Genomic DNA, 20,312 nt, shown 5'->3' on the forward strand with positions numbered 1-20,312 from the left:
AAAAAAAATATTCGAACATATCATGTGAGCATTAATCATTATAAAGGCCGAAAATCAATTAGTCATATTTTCAAAGTTATTTTAATAAACGCATGACAATCGTTTTGCATTATATATCTGGTGCATAATACAGGCTGATGGATAATTTTTAGATGCATTATAACACGTTATTTTACAATAAAATACGTACGAATATGATTGATTTCGTAACCGCAGGGCCATAAAACCCGTGGCCAGAAAATTGTCGCAATACCATAGTCCCAAAGTGGTGTTCTCGTTGGTCAATAAATGCATGATTCAAATTCATCACTGCTATATAATATTATGTGCTTGCTATAGTGTAACGATAGACCGAGGAAAAATAAAGGTTACGGCTTGTGACGCCTCGAGTATACACTGAAATTGGCATTTTGAAAGAAGCTGTAATTTGTTACATTACTTTTAATCGATTAAATTGTTTACTTTCGATTGCACGATTAATTACCATGGTTTCAAAAGTCTTCGCTCATATTAGAATATAAAGTTTATTCAAGCTTTTCAGTATGTATCAATTTGATTAATCGATTTATATCACATGATTTATACTTGGATATTTTCATAAAATAATATTGTAAAGGAATTGTACATGCCATCTCGCGTCAAAATAGAACTAGGATAAGAAAAAAAAAACCAAACAAACTTGTAAAAACAAAGTAAAAAAAATTTTGGTCTTGGAACACAATATAGATATGTATCAATCGATCTAAGGCTTGTTCCTACCTCGGTCGATGGCAACGACGCGTTTTATGATTCGATGTATATACACGATGAGCCCGTACGAGCATCAATAGAAAAATTGATATCGCTTCACTTGGCGTATTTTTCAATTCTCATATTTTCTTTTGAAGAGTCGAAAACAATAACAAACTCGCGTGCATGTGGTGCGCAGTACGAAGACATAGATGGGCATTTTCGCGCGTCGGTCTTTATGTACGTTTACGTATTTACATACTATATATAAGATCGCAGTAGGGACGCTGAAAACACAATAGAATTGTTAATTGTCAAAACGTTGGTAAAAACATGCAATTTGTCGATCTCAAGATGGAGATACATCGTTATTCCAATAGTTTGACGCGCGCAGCTGCGGCAATCGATTAATTCTTCAAAGAGTCTGGAAATTGGGTTGAATAAATGCTAATTACGATAAACTGTACGCAAGTATTAACTATTAAACGACCTATGTGTGTGAGAGTGAATGTGAGCATAACACGTACGGATGCTTGAACGATCGGAACGATCGATAAACTCAGTCACACAGATATGCATTACCGATATGGGAATGCGCGTTAGCTGCGCTAGGATGTTTGCACCGATCGTTCGAAAATCGACTCGTAAGTAATTATCGCTCGATACTTTCGGCATTAATATATACATTCGCATTGAACGTGTACGCGAACGCATGACTCGATGAGCCTCCAAAAAAGAGAGAGAGACACCGATCCGATAAGGCGTTCGAATCACGTACGCCGAACGTGCGAGCAAGGCAACAATGGCACGAACGCCACCTTATATCACAAGTGCACGAATCGTACGTACGAGCAAAAAAAAAAGGAAAAAGAAAAAAAAGTCCAAAGGAAAAAAGGAAAAAAATTGATCGCGCGCGCACACACACAGATGCAACATTGTTGCAAGCGTGAATGGAGCCGATCGGTCAGGCTCACGATCACGGCACAGATTGGCTCGCGCGAGGTGGGGTCGTCGCGGCTGCAGCAGCGGACACACATGGACGTGTATGCTTTTTATGCTATATCCTCCGGAGCGACTCCCGCGCTTCGACTCGTGCACGCACATGCTGCTACACACTACACAAATAAGTCGCTGTGTGCGTGTGCGACTGCGCTGGCGGCTTATTTTTTAATACATAAAACAGCGAGGCTCGCAAACTCGGTCCTCAGTCCTGTGCTAAGCGGCTATCCGTTTGGATCAGCTGGCCCCGAGAGCCTCTCGCGATTATTCATCACAGCCGATCCACACGAGCTGAACGCAATATAGCGAGTCGGAGTTGCCGCGAGTTCCCGCGCTTCGATAGTACCGATCGTTTGGGACTTGACAGTTTGTGCGAGCCGCCTGCCGATTCGCTGCCGCTGCCACTCGTTGACAGATTATACAAATAGTGCCTCCGAGCTGCAGTTGCTGCAAAAATGGTGATTTCAATGCTTTTCAATTAATCCGCTTATTTCAATAATTACTATCGAGCTCTATCGTAGAGATACCAAAAGCTCCTCGAGTTCGATTGATTGTATATGTCATTAACTTTTAGAATACATGTGTTTGATTATTCCATCAAGAATCGTTCGATTTTTTAATGTTATATTTAAAAGTGTAGCCATGTGCAAAGCTCCGTAATGCATTATAAATTCTGCAGGTGAAGCCGGCGTTTCTCTCAAGTAGTTCAAAGACGCGTATCGTCAGACGCTCTTTCATTTTCTTCATAAAGTCATTTCACCGAACGAACCATCGACTAATAGCAAGCTCATTCACGATGCCCAAGTTCCGGAATTTCCGCAGATAACATTTTTTTTTCTACAAACGCCAGTAGATACTGCTTGTACGTAGACGCCAAAACTGAGATATGATTGGCGATTAATTGAATTTCGTCACACATCCTCTGGCTCTGGGTCGCATATAGTTATACTCGACAGCGGTATATACATTATAAACAGACAGACTACATCGCGCACATGTTTGTCAGCTCGGCTGAATTGAACAAAAAAAAAAAAAAATAGTTTTTTTTTCGCGCCTCCCGCTATGCACAATGCGCGCGCGATCCGCAAACTGACATGGCATGGCACGCGTTCCGTTGCTATATGTACTTAATAAGACATTCCGAGCGATGCGTGCGCGCATAAAAGTTCGTTAAATCAATACCATAAAGTGACACAGCACACAGTTCTATATATACACGGACAAATACCTACAATATGTAATTATTATCCGTGCACATGCATAATGCAATGATCTCTCCTCTATGCACTAGACTCGTCGCGAACGCGCGCAATATTATGGCATACAATTGCGTATCGTATAGCTATAGCTTGCGCTCGGCTGTAATGATATACCGCGAAACTCGCACGCGCCGCGCCTAATTAAACTTTGCCTATTATACGTTCAAATAAGGTTTATTTTGCAGTGTAGCGTTTTGTAGTTACCTATCAGCGATCTTCGATGCTCACGTACGAATATATTTTTGATAAATCCGCCTACATTTACGTATAACGCAAAAAATACGTCCCTGCAAGCTCATCGAACGCGGCTCTCGATCGTCACGCAAGCTTCGATCGCGTACATCGAGTGTGCAGCGCGTGTGCGTAGGCTCAATTACGCGCGTATAATTATTTATTTATTTTTAAAATATTTTCGATAATTTCGCGCAAAAAAATGTGACTCTCTTATCTCGCGTATACGTGTACGATACTAACTACCTGTCAGTCGCTGCGGCATCGACGCCGATATTATGGTTAATACGCAAACGAGCGGTCAATGAATTGCCCCGACAATGCAATAAAGTATCGCACAAGAGAACGCGTGCGTTCAATTAGGAACTAGCCGGAAAGATCGTCGCCGCTTCGTCGAGCTCGACGGACAAAATGAAGAATAAAAAAAAAAACTAGTCGTAGATAAAGCATAGTTTATTTTTTTTCGGTCGATTCGTTAATTGCCAGATCCATTGCGAAACGTATATAAAGAGCTACATAAGAGAGAGATAGATGGAAAAAAAGTTGCCAATACGCTCGATAGGCGCGTTGCAGCTTGCAATATTATTATATCTGTATAAATTACCCTCAATTTTACGCGAACGATCAATTACAGGCGATTCACGCTTGGAAATTTGACATCGGCAGCGTTACGAGCTTGACTCTCTATGTATATAATGTGTATTCTCTCGAAGGCATTATAAACATACGCTCGTTGCATATATTCGCTCTACAAATATAGCTCACGGCTAATCATTTTTTTGCTGATACATACGTTGCTTGCACTCGATGTATACCGTAGCGAAATATATCTATGTACTACAGCACAATGTGTAGCAGTAGCACGACGATGTGTCCCTCTCTCGCGAGTATACAAGTCGCGCACATTAATGAAAAGTTTCTCCAAAGCTCTCCCCGCTCGGCATTGATTCATCTTCGCTCGCGTGCATATCGTACACACACACACACACACACACACACACACACACACATCTTTAATCCTCGTCGTCGAGCAAATGGTCGCGCAAATCAGCACGACATTAGGATAAAGCAAATAAAACAGACGAGTCGAATTAATTTAGCCGTCGTTCGTCGGCAATTCGAGATTCGTTATAATGGTACGATCGTGTATCGATATTAGTAGCGCAGCGCCGATATCTCTTTGACTTGGCGCATTACGATACACGCGCGTACAATACCGATGCAATAATACAAGACGGCGATCGAACATTTTATGCAATCGATATCGGCGATCGCGCAGCCGGCTTTTAATCCTTATTATGCCGAGCTGTAATATACGTAGTCATATAGTTGTGCATAAAACTGATAATTCATTGGAAGATTTCGTCGAGCAACGATACGCGATATACGTAGCTGCGCTTGCGGCCGATAACGCCTCGCGCGTAACACGAGATTTTGTATAATTTAATCGACGACTCGATCCTCTTATGCGTCGACCTTATCAGATTTTGCCGCCGATAGAAAATCGCACGTACTCGTCGCGTAAAACGAGATCTAGCTTGGCTTTCGGCTAATTAACGCCACTGCATCGCGTCGCAAAATTACGCCTTTTCCATCCATCGGCGCGATCGCTGCATCGATTTTTGCTCTCGCTCTCTCCCTCTGCATGTTCTGCACGTGCAAAGCACTGCACCTCATTACGACTGATTACATATTTTTCTTGGTATACTTTCGTTGTATGTTGTACACGCATTGACACACGTGCGCAACGATGCGAGACCCGCTGCGTCAACTTTCTCTCTTTCATTTTTTTTTATTTTCTCTATTTTCTCGTTCAGCAAACAAAAAAACGAAAAAAAAAAAAACAAGAAAATATTTTCATCGTCAAGGCGCAGCAACAACACCATCGTGATTCGTATTTCGTGCAGGTAGCCTATAAGGGTACAGGATTAATATATTGAATAGCAGTCGCGGTGGCACCAGACAGAGCGTCGTTGATATTATAGATATAAGCATTCTCTACTGCTGCCAGCCAGCCCAGCCATCAACGCGCTCATTATCCGCCGATGCTCGTGTTGTGCGTTGCGCGAAGACGATACAGCATTTGTTTCGTTTAAAAATATTATGCGATATGGGTGGATAGATGGTGCACTGCGAATTGCTACTATACATATATATTGTATATGTATATTAAGTCAGAAAGAGAGAAAGAGAGCCGAGGGACTTGCGCTTGCGCCAACTTGAAAGCCGTCAGCAGCAGGCAACGACGAACGCGACTTGGCTGCACGATGCTGATCATGTGCTGCTGCTTGCAATTGCGCCTGCATGTTTTACGGACAGCAGTTATAGTTTAGTCGTCGGACGACAAAGAGCCAAAGTCGTCGCGGCGTTCGTGCTTTCTGCTGCTCTCTCTCTCTCTCTCTCCCTCTGCGCGTCTCATTACAATACCTACACTAGCGTATCTTTTCTCTCTGTCTTCGTTATACATCGGACAAGTAGAAAGGAGCAATAGAGACACAAGACTGTGCTATAGACAGGCGCACGCGACTATTGTGCATATATACGTGTGTGTCCATGTATACATGTGTGTGTGTGAGAGTTTCTTCGCTACTACTATTTACTGCTTGTGCTACTGCTGCTGCTGCTGCTAAGAGAGCCTGCGTTACGTGTTGCGCCGTCGCCGCCGCCGACGACGACGACGACATCGACAACCACGGCCACGACTGCTGCAGATGCGCTTTTATTTATCAACACACGTATACGTCGAAGAGACGAGATGAGACGCGATAACGACCCGACGTTATCGTAACACCCGACGCACTCGGAGGACTAAAAAAGTCGAGCGCATCCACGTTATCAGCCTCCAGTCGCGCTGAATCTACCCTTTATTTCGTTTGTTTTCTTCTCCTTTTGTTTGTTTTTTCCGTTGCACGGGCCGTCGATGCAGACGAGGAAAGCGACAGTTTTGCAGCACGAGGCATCAAGAAAAAACATTTATACATGACACGCTTTTGCACGAGATGCTGCTGGATGATCATTGAGGTTATGGAGCGATCTCGACCTGAATCATCAGCATCATCATCATCATCAGCAGCAGAAAAAGTAGCAGTAGTAATTCCCGGGAGAAGGACAATCCTACCGAGCCCAGAACTGTATAATAAGTGCTGCTGAAATAATACTGCTATAATGGTCCGACCTCGTTAATTAGCTTTCCAAAAAAAGCTCATCGAACAGACAATTTGAGATTCCGGAGTTGAGTTAAGCTCCTACAGAAAATACAGTGAAGATTTTCCCGAATTTTTCTCATTTTATCACGTACTCTTTGCCCATGAGCGAAAATTATCATTATTAACTGGAAAGGTTTGCAATACATTATTTTTCGTGCATGTTTTTTGTTGTAGTCTGATTATATCGCTCGAGAGATATTTTTTTCTTTTCTTTTTTTTACGTTCTCTTGGAAAATTTGCAAATACCATGTGCTCGCATGATGTATGAATATACATTTATACGTATCGTCTGTATACCCGTAGTATTTATTTATAGGGTCGCGTGGGTTATTTTTATAAAATATGCCGCCCGCGCGCATTCAATACTAATGCATGGCATGCATATGTAACACGCACGATGCACGTTTTTGTAGAAAAAAAGATGAGAGAAAATAACGATAATCCATAATTATCGTGTTAAAATATTAAACGTTATTTCAAGTATAATAAGCTTATTTAAAAAGTCACAATGTAGTTAAATAACTCGTTTTTTTATTGTTGCAATACTTACTGGCTTGAAATTTACCAGAGATCTGTCATCATAACTGTTCCATGCAAAATAAAGGCAATGACAATTGCTTACCAGACAGTGCAAAGCAAACTTGTTTCTTAAGGATAGATATGATCTGTACAACAATTAAAAGTGCATAGACGCTTCTGGATGCATGTGGAATGAGCATAATTGTCATTATGCCAAGGTGCATCAATGGCACACATCTATCTTTTTTCCTTTATGCTCAAATAACAACTTACTATGGGTTATTAATTACAATTGTTATTTTTACATGCTCTGTAAGTTTCAATTATTATTAGATCAAAGAATTAAAATCAAAATAAATATAACATGTAGGTGTTGCTTTTGTAATTGAGAAATTAATTTCTTTTGATATTTATTCAGCAATAAAAATTGATTATTAGATAATTGATTTAGAATGACTATAAATGCACTCATGATCATATCTTTAAGAGACATAAAAAGCTTCATTCATACAATTTATAACTGATAAAATAAAGCTTAATATATTTTAGAAATATGCACTTGATAAAAACTCCAATCAGATTGATCATAATATGTAGCAGTGACCTTCAGAAAATTACTCATTTGCTAGTACATAAACATGGATGAATAGAGTAAATTGATCTATTGTTGACTGATTTTATCATACTGATTAGATGTCAGATGTATTTGATTATTAAATGCCTAACAAAGTATTATAAATACATTTTATCGCGAAAAAAAAAGGTGAAAAAATTAAAACTTGTATAACTTGTGTTGCAGGTCAATCTAACGATGGCTAATTTCGTTGCCGTATGCGTGTTCTGCGTCCTAAGCGCGGGTCATTTACCTTGCTTCGCGCACAATGAATTTTTAACGGTTCAAGCGGCTGCAGCGGCCAAAGATGGCGACGGCGACGTTAAATTTTACACGAAATTACCGGCATCGCTGAAAATGTCGAGCGAGTACTATAACAATGACGAGTACGAGAGAATGGACGAAGGAAAACACAGCGACGACGAAGACGAGCGTCGGCAGCCTGTCGCACGACAGAGCGACGCAGACGACGATAAAGTGCCTGAAACGAACAATAATGATAGCCAAGACGTCGACGACTCGTACGAGACGACGAGACGGCAGCAATTAGCTGCAGCGAGATCGAAGCGAAGCGTTGATTTAGACGATAAGTTCTTTACCAAAAAATTATTCGAGCAATACGGGGACGGAGAGAATATGACTATTGAGGGCTTCGAGAGGCTCTTGGAGCAATTGGGATTGTTTCAAAAACAGATCCAACAGCAGCATCAGCATGTCCACTCGCATGCACATTCCCACACGCACGAGCCTGCGACTGGTACCAATGAAAGGCCGAGCATCGACACCAATCAATCGAGTAGCCGATTAGGTAAGGACATTTGTTTATAGTAATTTTTTTCTCTTTTTTTGATAAAAAAAAAAAAAACGTAAACACCGCATCGCGTATAATCGTAGTTCAGTTAATTGCGTCATCACAGCGATGACTAGCGAAAGAGAAAAGTTACCGATAATTTCCCCCTTTTTTTATTCCTTTCTCGATATTGGAGCGACGAGAGCGTATAAGGTATCATCGGACTCGCTCGACCGATGCGATGCGTTACGCGCCGAGTTCAGCGACTAATTGAATTGATTTAATGATAGACAATCGCTTGTAAAGAGCTCGTTGGTCTTGTCTATCTCTCTTTCTTTCTATCGCTCGCTGTATTTTTCAATTGTCTGCGCTCGACTCGCAGGAGAAATATACTTTGACGATAGCCGTGAACTCGTAAATACACGCGCGCTGCGAGCTGCAACGAGATACCATTGAGATGTCAGCAGCTATATATATGCGCGGGCGATGCGTCGTGAATTTACAAAGATAAATAACTTATGCATTTATTTCTACGATTGTTCTGTGTACCGATGCATTTTCCTATCGAGATGATCGCACTTTTTTTCTTCAAATTAACTTGTTTATACATTTTTTACTTGTCGATTTATCGTGTAACTCGATATTACTTGTTGACGCATAGAAAAAAAAATACAAATGTTTATACATTATATGTGCAAACGAGAATGTAAAAATTAGATTATAAGCAATTATGTAAAAAGATAAAGTAAGCATTTAAAACGACGCTTTTGCGCGACTTTGATGATTTCAGCGCACGCCAAGGAAGCGAGCAGCAAAAATGGACTGGAAGCTGCACACAAGCACACGAGCGAAAAATCCAGGGTAAATATTTTTCTTTTTCATCAATTCCGGAAAAAGCTCGCGAGGCAGTTTTCTCATACGGTATATGTTTTTTTTTCTCTAAACACCAAGGGCATCTATATATTTATTACAACGAGGAAATGACGAAACCTGCTTATTTGCTTGATATATCTTATGTATTTTCGATTAAATCGTGACACCTGAATTTTCTGAACGTGTCGAAACTATCGATATTCAAACAAAATACTAAATAGCAATAAGTAAACACGAGAGAGATAAACTTCCGCGTGCCGTGTGAAAAAAAAATCCCACTTCCCTCCCGAAAATAAAAGTGGGTAAAATAGAAGTAACGCAAGCATTACACCTGTGCGATTAATCAATCTCTCTTTCTTTCTCGCTCTTTCTTACCACATGTATATACCACGATAAGAGGATAATAAGAAACAAAACATCCATACTTTCAGTGTCTAAGCAGTAGTGAACTGTTGAACGCCTTATCGGACGGTCAATACGACTCCGTGAGCAGCAGTAGCAGCAACAACAGCAATAACAACGCTACCGATCTTCCAACACCTCTGCCGCTCGGCCTCTTCGAGAAAGCCTGTCCGGCGCTGGTCTATCAATTGGCCCACCCGAAGCGCAATTCCGCGAGCTGCATCAGTCTGGTGGATGAGGAGGATACGCACCTGGAGGACAATCACACCCTAGACATGGCCGACCAAGAGCTTCTGATGCCCGCGACTCGTAATATGTTTCACGGTACGTGCAGCGGTGCAGTGTGTGTGCGCGAATCAGTGAATTTGCTTTGCAATTGAGCCGCTTCTGTTTATTGTTTGCAGTATGGGTTTATTCCACCGTGAGCATACTGATAATAAGCCTGTGCGGACTGCTCGGGGTCGCCGTCATACCCGTCATGGGCAAGAGTTACTATCAGCAGCTGATCCAATTTCTGGTCGCGCTCGCCGTCGGCACCTTGTGCGGCGATGCCTTCATTCATCTCATACCCCACGTAAGTATGCGAAATATTAATGAATGACGAATTCAGACTTTGCCAAGACGTAATCTGTGCCATAATACCTACGAGGTAAGGTCATCGGATATCTTCGTAGATCGTATCGAATAATTTTTTGTTTTTCATAAATTCTAGCTATCGCCGGTGTAATACATTTTTTCCGTCAACTTGAATAAAATTTACGATTGTTTTTTCATTAAACTATTTCATATCTTTCGTCAATAACGCAAACAACATTGATTCACCTTGGAATGCGTATTGATTAGTAATTGTAACATCTTATTATGCTTGATTTTTGCAGGCAATGATGGGGGCTCACACCCACGCTGATGACAAGGACAGCGAGCACAACGCCAATATATGGAAGGGTTTTGCCGGTATGCTGCTTTTGATTGTGTTTTTCATAACTGAGAGGACGTTAAACATGATCGCCGAGTGGCGCAAATACGCACAAAGCCGAAGCCAAGTGAGTGATTTTCGATATCGATTTTTTTCGCTCAAAAAGTGAAAATGATAATAAATAAAATTATAAAAACTACAATGAATGTATCAGATGCCAGCGCGAGTGAAAGCCATGATGGAAGCCGACGGTGGCGAAAACAACGTCGTCGGAGAAAAATTGTGCAAACACAAATACTCGACGTATCCCTACTGTTACGGAGAAATTGCTACGGAAACGCAAGGTAACGCTTTTTTTTTAAGCAATCGTAACGCAAGACGCGCACTCGTTACGCTACGGAAGTATAACGCACTTGGCGGCGGTTGAACCTGATGTTGGCGATGACAGCGATACGTGCATCTTATTTTAGCAGAAGCTATACGTCACTTCAAAAATTTAATCAATCAACTCTATTGACGAATTATTTTTATGCCCACATTTTTTTCCGTTATCGCTGTAAATTGCATCATCTGTCTAACGTCATTTCGTTAACTTATTACCTACACCGACCTATTACTTGCTAAAGTGTAAAACGTCACGTAAAAAATGTTTTAGATAATTTACATCAGCACAATCACCACGAGAGACCGCAAATAATCGACGAAGAGAAACCCCTTACGTGCAATTCGACCAATTGCGTTGCCGTAACGAACAGGATACCCACGACTATGCACAACGAAATCGAGAAAAAGGCCAATAACGAGGAGTGGAAGATGAACGAAACTGTAATTAATAATACGAAAAAGCCCGTCGATGGCTCGGACGTACCATTGAACGACACTGAGAGTTACGCTGTGATTATGCATGATCACGACGTTAAGCATCACGGTCACGGACACTCGCACAGTAAGTTCTCATCAGCTTTGTCATACACTCAATGACGTCTCACGTGTAAAGTTCAATTAATTATTCTCCGCCTGTCCTTTTCGTAGGTCATCACGATCACTTGTCGCCGGACTCGATGTCCAGTGTCGCATGGATGGTTATCATGGGCGACGGGCTGCACAATTTTACCGACGGCATGGCTATTGGGGCGGCTTTCACTGCGAGTATTGCCGGTGGCTTTTCCACTACCATTGCTGTCTTTTGCCACGAATTGCCTCATGAAATGGGTAATAATCAGTTTTAGCTCTATGCGTAAATAATTAAGCAAAGTTCATTTGAAAATATTTGTTATGTAACGATCAACAGGTGACTTCGCGGTCTTACTTAAAGCAGGGATGAGTGCCAAACAAGCGATATTTTATAATTTATTGTCTTCGGTACTTTGTTTGTTTGGCATGGTATTTGGAGTTAATTTTGGCTCTACACCCGAAGCTTATAGTTGGATGTTTATGGCTACAGCCGGTATATTTTTCTATATTGGTCTTGTAGATATGGTGAGTACTCAAAGCTATAAAGTTCAATGATGATAATTTTTCACTTATTAACGAATTAAACTTGACTTAATATTTTATTAAAGATGCAAGAATTACCCTCAAACCTATCAATTAAACACGGTGCTCTAAAGCAGTATTCTTTACAAACTGCGGGATTGTTGACTGGTTGTGGAATAATGTTGATCATTGCATTATACGAGAATGATCTTGAAAATTTATTTACCAGAAGCTAAAGTCAAGAAGAGACTCAGTGAGTTTGACTTATTACCAAAGTGCACAAGAAGTCTGGTGTACAAGTCAAATTACCGATAACGTTCGACGATGCTCTTGCGTCAATTAAAAGCCTAAAAGAGTTCAATTACAACTCAATTTTGAATTGTAAGATCGAATTTTTCATTTTGTCGAGTTGAATGACAAAATACGTGTTTAAATAATAAATGTGTCATTCAATCGTCAGGTAATATACATATAAATTTAAGTCAAATATTTATGTAATTTATAATTAACATTATAAGTAAGCGTATGTGATTGTACTCGAATTCGTTGTGTACAGAACGATCGATGTACTTTAAATGATTGAATGAAATTTTCATGTACAAAGTTATTTAAGCAGCAGTTTGCGATTTAAGTTTTCCTCCATGAATCCATTTTGGAGTAAAAGGAGTTTTGGTGTTCGACAACTATTCTTAAAATCGATTGTTAGCGATTTACGAAACATAGCTTTTTGCTAATGAAAACTTTGAAAGGGAACACGTTGATTCGAATTTAATTGATGGATGTTTTATTTTTTGTTCATTATTGATAATTGCATTGTTATCAATTTTTACATTTCAAGGTCGATCATACGTTATTTTTGTTAAAATTATAGTGTACTAAATAATTAAACGACACACTTAAAAATATTGATGTAGGCAATCTATAAGAAAATAATTGTGTCGTAAATTGTTTACCAACACTCTTTTTAAAATTAAGAAGATTCGTTAACATTTTTATCTGTACTGTTCCTAAGAAAACAAGCGTTAACAAAGCTCTCTAGTAATGTAACAGTTCGAACAAAATGCGACTACGAAGCGAGGGAATTGAAAAAGAAAATTGAATTTTAAAAGTGTAAAGCTAATTGATACTTAAAACACTTAGTATTTAAAAAAATTTCAAGTAAATTATTATGCATTTATTTAATGATTATATAACTTTAATGTTAGAAATGGCTTGATAGATCTTAAAATTTACTTTATTTCTAGAAATTTCTTTTAACAATAATGGAGAAAAATGATAAATTAGACTCTATTTTCATATAAGCCATATACAGTGGACGAGAATTGTAGCTGAAAGCAAATATCTATCTTGTATTTTCTAAATTTTAATAATTTTTACTTATGCGTTCCTATCGGCCATCGTCATTAACTTGTGCCGCAAAAATTGTTGTTTTGTAGTTCATTTGAACGGGCAATAACTTGAAGAGAGTAAAAATAAAAAAACATTATTTGATTAGCATGAATAATTGAATAATTATAACCAATGAATAAGTTTATCCACAATTAGAATAAAGTGTGATCTGTCATTAGGATTAATTGAAAGTGAACAATTATTACGTACAATAGTTAGTACAAGAAAGAATGAAAAGTGTACGAATATAATAAATAAATACAATAAATATTTTGTTTAAACTAGTTAAATAAAAACCAACTTTACGCTAATGTCTATATTTTATGAAAAAAAGAAAGAAAAAATTGTTCATCAAGGCATATATACGGCAATATGCATATTTATAAATACACAAATATACATAGTTTCAATGTAAAAAAGAACAAAACCAAATACATACGTTTTCTATTTATGCAATGATTTCCGCAAATTGATAATTTCGATAATTGTTTTGTTGTTTTTATGAGAGTGTAAAGTAAAAAATATATATTTCGAAACTCCAGTGCGCGGGTGGGCCTCTGATCGGCACTTGTATAGCAAAGGACTGCATTTTTGTAAAACGAAAATGAACTCCGAAATAATTTTCCTTGTATCGTAAGGTTACATTTCTATGAGAAATATTTCGATTTTATTTTACTTACTTTTTTATATACAATGACGAGAGGGAGAAAAACGAAAAAAAATCTCATTTTGTAATAATGTAAAACGCTCAAAAGCAAATCACCTACATTATAGAAACGAATTTAGACTCTCATCGCTAAAAACTTCCTTAAATGTGCATACGTTCATTGGATGTTCGAGTGAATATGTACGAATAGGGAGGCATCACGCAGTGGTACCGCGAGGAAAAAAAATGAAATGTATTTGTATTTTACGGGGTGCTAATAAACATACATTGTATTCTACTATTTCATATTGTAAATTATTGAACCCACATACGCCTTTTCCTCATCAAGATCGAAACGAAATTATCGTTGCGAAAAGATACGTAATGCTGTAAAGTCATTGTGCGCGAAGCTAAATCATCAAAAACAAAAGTTCAAACGTTTTTATTACCCAAGTATGTCGGATACCATAAGTACGCGATCAGCAATTAAAAGTAGTCCAAGTCCAAATCTTTGCAGCGGGTAATAAATGCTTCGATTATTTCAATTGCGAACGTTAGCCATGAATCAACGCGCAACCGGTGAAATCGTCCTACTGACAGGTAAGAAATGATAAAAAAATATGCTCGTATACGTAATTAATCATTCTGTATTATCGAAAAAATCTCTCAGGCTCGAGTGGTTTTCTCGGCCGTCGTATTTTGGACTATCTTTTGGAAGATGTTAACGTTAAGGAAGTTCGAGGCTTGGATAAAGTAAAATTCAGCCTTTCCCACGACAAACTGAAATTGTTTCACTGTGATTTACTGGATGTCGAATCGTGCCGCGAGGCTTTCCATAATGTCGACGTTGTTCTTCATTGCGCCGCCTACGTCAGTTACGAATATCCAGCCGATAGAGAAAAACTTGAAAAGAACAACGTCCAAGGTAGACTTTTAGACACGGGAAACCTCAAAATATCTCCTCATTTTACGGTTCGCATTTTTTATAGCCACGCAAAACGTAGTTGACCTCAGCATATCGTCGGCGGTCAAACGTCTCGTGCACTGCAGTACGACCGAGGTGACGCTTCAGCCGTGCATCAGAGGCGGCATCATCGCCGTGACCATCTATAAGCAGGAGTCGAAGCTCGAGATTCCGAAAATCCCGAGTAGACTGCTTTTCGGCGATTACGCGAGCAGCAAGTTGGCCGCGGAAAAAATCGTCTTACAGGCTGATCGAGTGGGTGGGTTGCGCACGACGGTGCTGCGGCCGACGCCGATCTACGGCGAGAACGATCCGCATCTGCTGCCAGAAATCATGAGATGGGCCAAGAAACGAAAGAATACCCTGCCTAGACTGGGTTCCGGAGGAAAGCAGCAAATGACTTACGTCGGTGAGTCATTGAACTTCGAATAGCGATTTTCAGCGTGAAAATTTATCGAGTTATTATCATTCACTTAAATGTAGGCAACGCCGCTTGGGCTTTTGTACGCGCCAAAGACACGATGCGCGACAAGATCGACGCGATCGCCGGCTTACCGGTCACAGTCACCGACGACACCATGGTCGAGGATCTGACGCGTTTTTGCGAGCGCGTCACGAGATCGACCAAGAATCACGTGAAAATCACCGGCTGGCCGATGCCGCTGCTCGTCGCCTACTTTCTAGCCTTCGTCTTGGAGCTGCTAGTTTCTGTTGGTCTTCTCGCCAAGCAAAAGATAGCCCCGAGAAGCTTCGTGGCTTATCTCAACTCGATTATTATTTACAACAGAGCCAGAGCTTCTATACACATGAATTATTGGCCCAAGTACAATCACGAGCAGACTCTGGCAATGGCCACAAGTTATTATGCGCATCTTTGTTCCGACGATGACTAACAATGAATTGGATACAATACTTTTTTTAATGGACTAAATTTTTTTATTGAGCGTGTATGCGACAGATAGAAGAATGAATTTTTTTTTTTTTTAGCAATTAAAGATACCCGTACGTGGCTACACTCAAATATCCCGATTTGTGCAAAAAATTGTTTTTATTGTCTTTAATGAGACGATGGGTGTCGTCGAACATTACAATCTCCGTATTATTTTAATGTACAGACACTTTTTGAGATTAAAATTTAGTGTTTGCAAACTTCTATTAGTACCAATAATTCAGCAATCTACATAAAGTTTCGAAGAAAAAATCATGGCTTAATATAAATATCCATAAATGTATTTCATAGTTACTAACTAAATCATTCGGAATCATGTCCGTGTAGCTACAATTGCATATCACACTTTACATAGTACAATTTTATTTTCGTATTTACAAGCGCATTTTTAAAAATCGATAACTACACATCATAACAATAATTCTTTTTTCAGTTTTTGTATAGTTTTTGTATTCATTTACACATACATATCTTATTTTATTTTTTCGATATGAATGTTAATTATTTTTGCAATAATAAATATTACTCACGTTTTACATTAATACATTATATCGTTTCACAAAACAAATTCTTCAATTGAAGTTTATCATAATCACCATCGAAGTTAAATATTGCATACAAGGTAACGTCTCTTATGGTAAGTACTTCATTTAATAAATTTAACTACTCTATAAAAAATGTCATCTCTAACATAAATATAATAATGATAATTATAGTAAATGATATATTTTGAATAACACTTTAAAATATACTACAGAAAGTATGTAACGTCAATAAAATATATAAGTTCGTTTGCATCAAGCAAATCACGTATAATAATCTCAGATCAATCATAATGAAGTTAGGAGGAAAAAAGTATCGCACCGATAACGTGAAAAAATCGGAGATGCAATCAATTATTTATAAAACTTGATTAGTTTTTAATTGACCCAGATTAAATTTTTAATAATTCATGTTTGAAAATAAAACATAAAAGAAAGATAGCCAGAGGCAGTCTCGTTGTCACTTGATAGATTCAACTACTCGCGTTAATCATGAAAATCCAGAAAATTAAGAATCAAATAGTCTTTGGTTTCTACAAGTTAATAGTGAGAGTTTTAAGACTCAAAATACTCACATAAAATTCTTGGACTCTCTCACTTGTATAATTGGTTAATTTTAACAGCAAAGTAACTGGCTTAGCTGTCAACCATGGCATTAGGATTTTTAATATTGACCTATTTCATTAATTGGGTCACAGTATTTTAGTGCATATTTTCTCAATACAATTATTTCATGTCACTATGGAAATGCTATCAAGCAATGCCTTCGAAATACTCTCTCAAGAACACACATTGTAATCAATTTGTGTTTAACAAGTTCTAGGTTTAAATTAGTTTTTCAAACTTCTAAAGTTTTCATTTTTCCCGAAGTTGTTTAAATGATGTTATCAAGACTATATACTATTTAATATGTATATCATACATCAATCAATGATAATAATAACAAAAATAATAATAGTAAAACATAAAGAAAACTGAATTCATAATTATTTTTTAAATAAGAATAACAAGTATTTTTCAATGTGAATGTTACATATTAAATGTATGTACGTGAAATAAATCAAAAACATACAAGTTGATTAAAATTCTTTTCTCAAATTCACTACTTCAGCAAAGTCATATATCTTTTTATGTTACAATATAGTTTCAATCTTACCTATATATAAGCGTCACTTAAATGTACGTATAAATACATTGTTTCACAAGAGTGACTCCAGTGGGATGTTCGTCGTCAAAGCGGCAATGCTATGCGTTGAGTTTTATTACTTATCTATCAGAGACCAAGTTAATTCCATGTCAATACTATGCAGTGCAAAGAACCTACTGAGAATTATACTACGAAAACGCGATTAGTGAAACTAGGCACGAGATTGGCAAAGTACACTCTTGCATATTCATTATTTTCATGAAATATTCTATTCAATCATTTATCAATCTTTAACCTTTCATCCCGACCGGTGAGGGTACTCTCGAACCTACAGTGAAATCTTTATACTGAGAAAATACGCAAATCTGAAAAAAATGTAATTGTTCATTTAAAAAAAATTAGTGAATGAATTTTTTTGATGACAATATTAATTTTAATTGAACATAAGTACCTTGTCTTTTAATCGCTGGCAGAGTTGAAGAGATATTGTGAGTAGAACTAAAGCTTCGTTTAACCATGGTACACTGCATTCAGCTTGTGTATGCTCATACTTGACACTTCCATGAGAATTTTCTAATTGATATACAGCAAGAATTAACTTGTAGCTCTGCACATAAAAACTAATTGCATAACTTTCTGGAAGATTAGGATTAAGCGATTTCTAAAAAAATATTAATTTTGCTCGTTATATTAAATTTTTTCATAAACTGTATCATTCAAATATAATTTAATTTTTTTACCATATTTCTGCTTCTGATTAACTCATCTAAATTTTTTTTTCTAGGAACAATTAAACTAGTTCTGCTTCGTTGTAAGCATCCCAAAATGTTTCCCAAGACATGCATAACTTCGTCAGAAGTCTTGAAAGAATAGTGTTTATCAACATTATCAATGTGTGCAATTGCTTGCTGCAAATGATTTGCAGCATCTTGGATTTGTTGTAATTTCCAAGGGTGATCATTTACTATACTAGTTCGCATATTTTGGTTTTGCTGACGATTAACTTTAAAACTTACATCCTGGAAAGAAATTAGAAATGAAATAAAATTTTAAAAATTGTGTAAAAGATATTTGATTTTTTTAAAATAAAACTATACTTACAGCATTGGTAATACTGTCACCAGTAAGAACTAGAACACATTTTATAGAATCATGTGGAGCAGCAAAAACAAATCTATCAGTTTTATTTGGCTGATCATTTCCAAAAAGTGTTAATGGAAATCTCTGTGCACATTCCTGTAAAAAATTTGATTGATTTGTACAAAAATTCATTTATTGGAAAAAAAGAAAAAAATATTTGTTATTATTAATATTTATTTTTGATCATTTAAAGTTACAGTCAAATGAAAAAAAACTGCTCATAACCAGTAAGTCAACTTACTTAATTATCAATAACTCTTGCAAAAATAAATGAAACTCACCATTAAAATATTACGAAGCTGTGAAAGAGATGAATGAACTTCTTCATGGAGTACCCATTCAAATTCCATTTGCTGGAAGTATAAAAATTGTATGTAAATTATTTATTGAACAATCAGGAGGACCTTAATAATATATATTGATCTCTTTAAGCAATCATTGCAAATAAAAAGAAAATTACTGTTGCATAATTGTTATCGCTTGTTCATGAGTTGAGTGTCAGATACACTTTTTGATTTTGTGATAACAAGTATCAATAATCCATGGCAATAACAACTACCATGCAGAACCTAACCTCAGGCTCTAATCAATTCATAATCAAAAGAATAAAATTAAAAAAAGGCATTTAAAGAGATAAAAGCACTACAGTCCCAATATTTGCTTAATCGTTGTGTACATACGCGGATGAGAAGATAATTAGATAAAAGATAGAGCAAAACCGTGACTTACGAGATTGTGAGCCTCTTCTTTCTCGCAGTCAGCCATTTTAACCGCAGTTAGTGTTAATATAACACTCGGAAATACCGATTAGCGTTAAATATCTGTCAAAAACAATGGCTCAGCCTGCTGAGTTGTGCGTCCTAAACTTTTCTCAACTCATTGACTAATCACTGCTGGCTTTTTTAATTTCAACATTTATGCTTTTCTGATGACTGCGACTTGATCGATGAATATTCTTACCCGATGTATACATATGTATCGTGTGTCATGTGTATATGTATACATATATACAGTATATTAACACTCACTAGTTACGTAGTAACATATATGTCATTCTCATGCCAAAGTACTCGAAAGCTTGTATATAATTAGATGTGCATCGTAATAATCAGCTGTATATACAAATCAACACTGCTTAGCGAAATGACAGAGAATTGCGTTTGCATATCTAATAAAGGTTATAGAACTCTGCATCAAGTACGGTATTATGAAAAACACGAACATAAACTTTTTCGAGGCTTGCTTATAAGTGAGCACGCGTTGTTATATATACACAACGGGTCAGGGCGTAGATTGATCGGCCTCTGCAACACAACTGCGTTTGTATATTCAAAATGATTTGTTTTAAACTGATTGTGCAGACACACCGATATATCTGTCCACCAGCTCAATTTGTGTGAGAATCTGATAATACAGTATCAAATTCAAAATTCGACTTGAAATCGTATTTCGATCTGGGTTACACACTTATATATATTCTCACGGTGGCGGCAAGCACGAGGCTATTCGCTTGAATGACTTT

At 37.6% G+C, this 20,312-nt stretch overlaps 3 protein-coding genes across 4 annotated transcripts; 2 read left to right on the forward strand and 1 right to left on the reverse strand.

Moving 5' to 3' along the window:
- The first annotated feature begins 1,955 nt into the window (after nt 1-1,955).
- Nucleotides 1,956-12,868, forward strand: LOC106650219 (zinc transporter foi). Of its 2 annotated transcripts, none has more exons than XM_014368138.2 (11): nt 1,956-2,186; nt 7,743-8,364; nt 9,137-9,207; nt 9,651-9,945; nt 10,026-10,195; nt 10,500-10,664; nt 10,752-10,881; nt 11,193-11,483; nt 11,570-11,749; nt 11,829-12,016; nt 12,100-12,868. In XM_014368138.2, exons 1-11 carry the CDS (start codon nt 2,184-2,186, stop codon nt 12,247-12,249), a joined length of 2,265 nt encoding a protein of 754 aa, XP_014223624.1. In that variant the 5' UTR covers nt 1,956-2,183; the 3' UTR covers nt 12,250-12,868. The 2 variants fall into 2 exon arrangements, with proteins under 2 accessions (XP_014223624.1, XP_014223625.1); XM_014368139.2 differs by lacking the exon at nt 1,956-2,186 and adding an exon at nt 5,533-6,557.
- A 1,740-nt stretch (nt 12,869-14,608) lies between these two features.
- LOC106650065 (3 beta-hydroxysteroid dehydrogenase/Delta 5-->4-isomerase type 4) lies at nt 14,609-16,384 on the forward strand. The gene is made up of 4 exons (XM_014367847.1): nt 14,609-14,648; nt 14,719-14,973; nt 15,038-15,421; nt 15,496-16,384. The coding sequence occupies exons 1-4, from the start codon at nt 14,609-14,611 to the stop codon at nt 15,903-15,905; spliced, it is 1,089 nt and encodes a 362-aa protein (XP_014223333.1). The 3' UTR covers nt 15,906-16,384.
- Nucleotides 16,385-17,578: 1,194 nt separating this feature from the next.
- On the reverse strand, nt 17,579-20,248 carry LOC106650002 (protein rogdi). Its single transcript, XM_014367764.2, has 6 exons — nt 19,520-20,248; nt 19,072-19,143; nt 18,752-18,886; nt 18,391-18,669; nt 18,102-18,311; nt 17,579-18,015 (listed from the first exon to the last, which is right to left on the reverse strand). Exons 1-6 carry the CDS (start codon nt 19,553-19,555, stop codon nt 17,941-17,943), a joined length of 807 nt encoding a protein of 268 aa, XP_014223250.1. The 5' UTR covers nt 19,556-20,248; the 3' UTR covers nt 17,579-17,940.
- Nucleotides 20,249-20,312: the final 64 nt, after the last annotated feature.

The sequence above is a fragment of the Trichogramma pretiosum genome, unplaced genomic scaffold, assembly GCF_000599845.2.
Source record: "Trichogramma pretiosum strain Unisexual culture from Peru unplaced genomic scaffold, Tpre_2.0 scaffold15, whole genome shotgun sequence".
In the NCBI taxonomy this organism is placed as follows: domain Eukaryota; kingdom Metazoa; phylum Arthropoda; class Insecta; order Hymenoptera; family Trichogrammatidae; genus Trichogramma; species Trichogramma pretiosum.

Bases quoted from the DNA above. Each gene is read 5' to 3' on its own strand.
- LOC106650219 (XM_014368138.2), top strand. The intron at 9,208-9,650 runs GTAAATATTTTT...CCATACTTTCAG, and splicing joins ACACGAGCGAAAAATCCAGG to TGTCTAAGCAGTAGTGAACT. The intron at 12,017-12,099 runs GTGAGTACTCAA...ATTTTATTAAAG, and splicing joins ATATTGGTCTTGTAGATATG to ATGCAAGAATTACCCTCAAA.
- LOC106650065 (XM_014367847.1), top strand. From the start codon at position 14,609: ATGAATCAACGCGCAACCGGTGAAATCGTCCTACTGACAG. The intron at 14,649-14,718 runs GTAAGAAATGAT...AAAATCTCTCAG, and splicing joins TGAAATCGTCCTACTGACAG to GCTCGAGTGGTTTTCTCGGC. The intron at 14,974-15,037 runs GTAGACTTTTAG...CATTTTTTATAG, and splicing joins TGAAAAGAACAACGTCCAAG to CCACGCAAAACGTAGTTGAC.
- LOC106650002 (XM_014367764.2), bottom strand. From the start codon at position 19,555: ATGGCTGACTGCGAGAAAGAAGAGGCTCACAATCTC. The intron at 18,670-18,751 runs GTAAGTATAGTT...ATTTCTTTCCAG, and splicing joins GTGACAGTATTACCAATGCT to GATGTAAGTTTTAAAGTTAA. The intron at 18,016-18,101 runs GTACTTATGTTC...CATTTTTTTCAG, and splicing joins GCCAGCGATTAAAAGACAAG to ATTTGCGTATTTTCTCAGTA.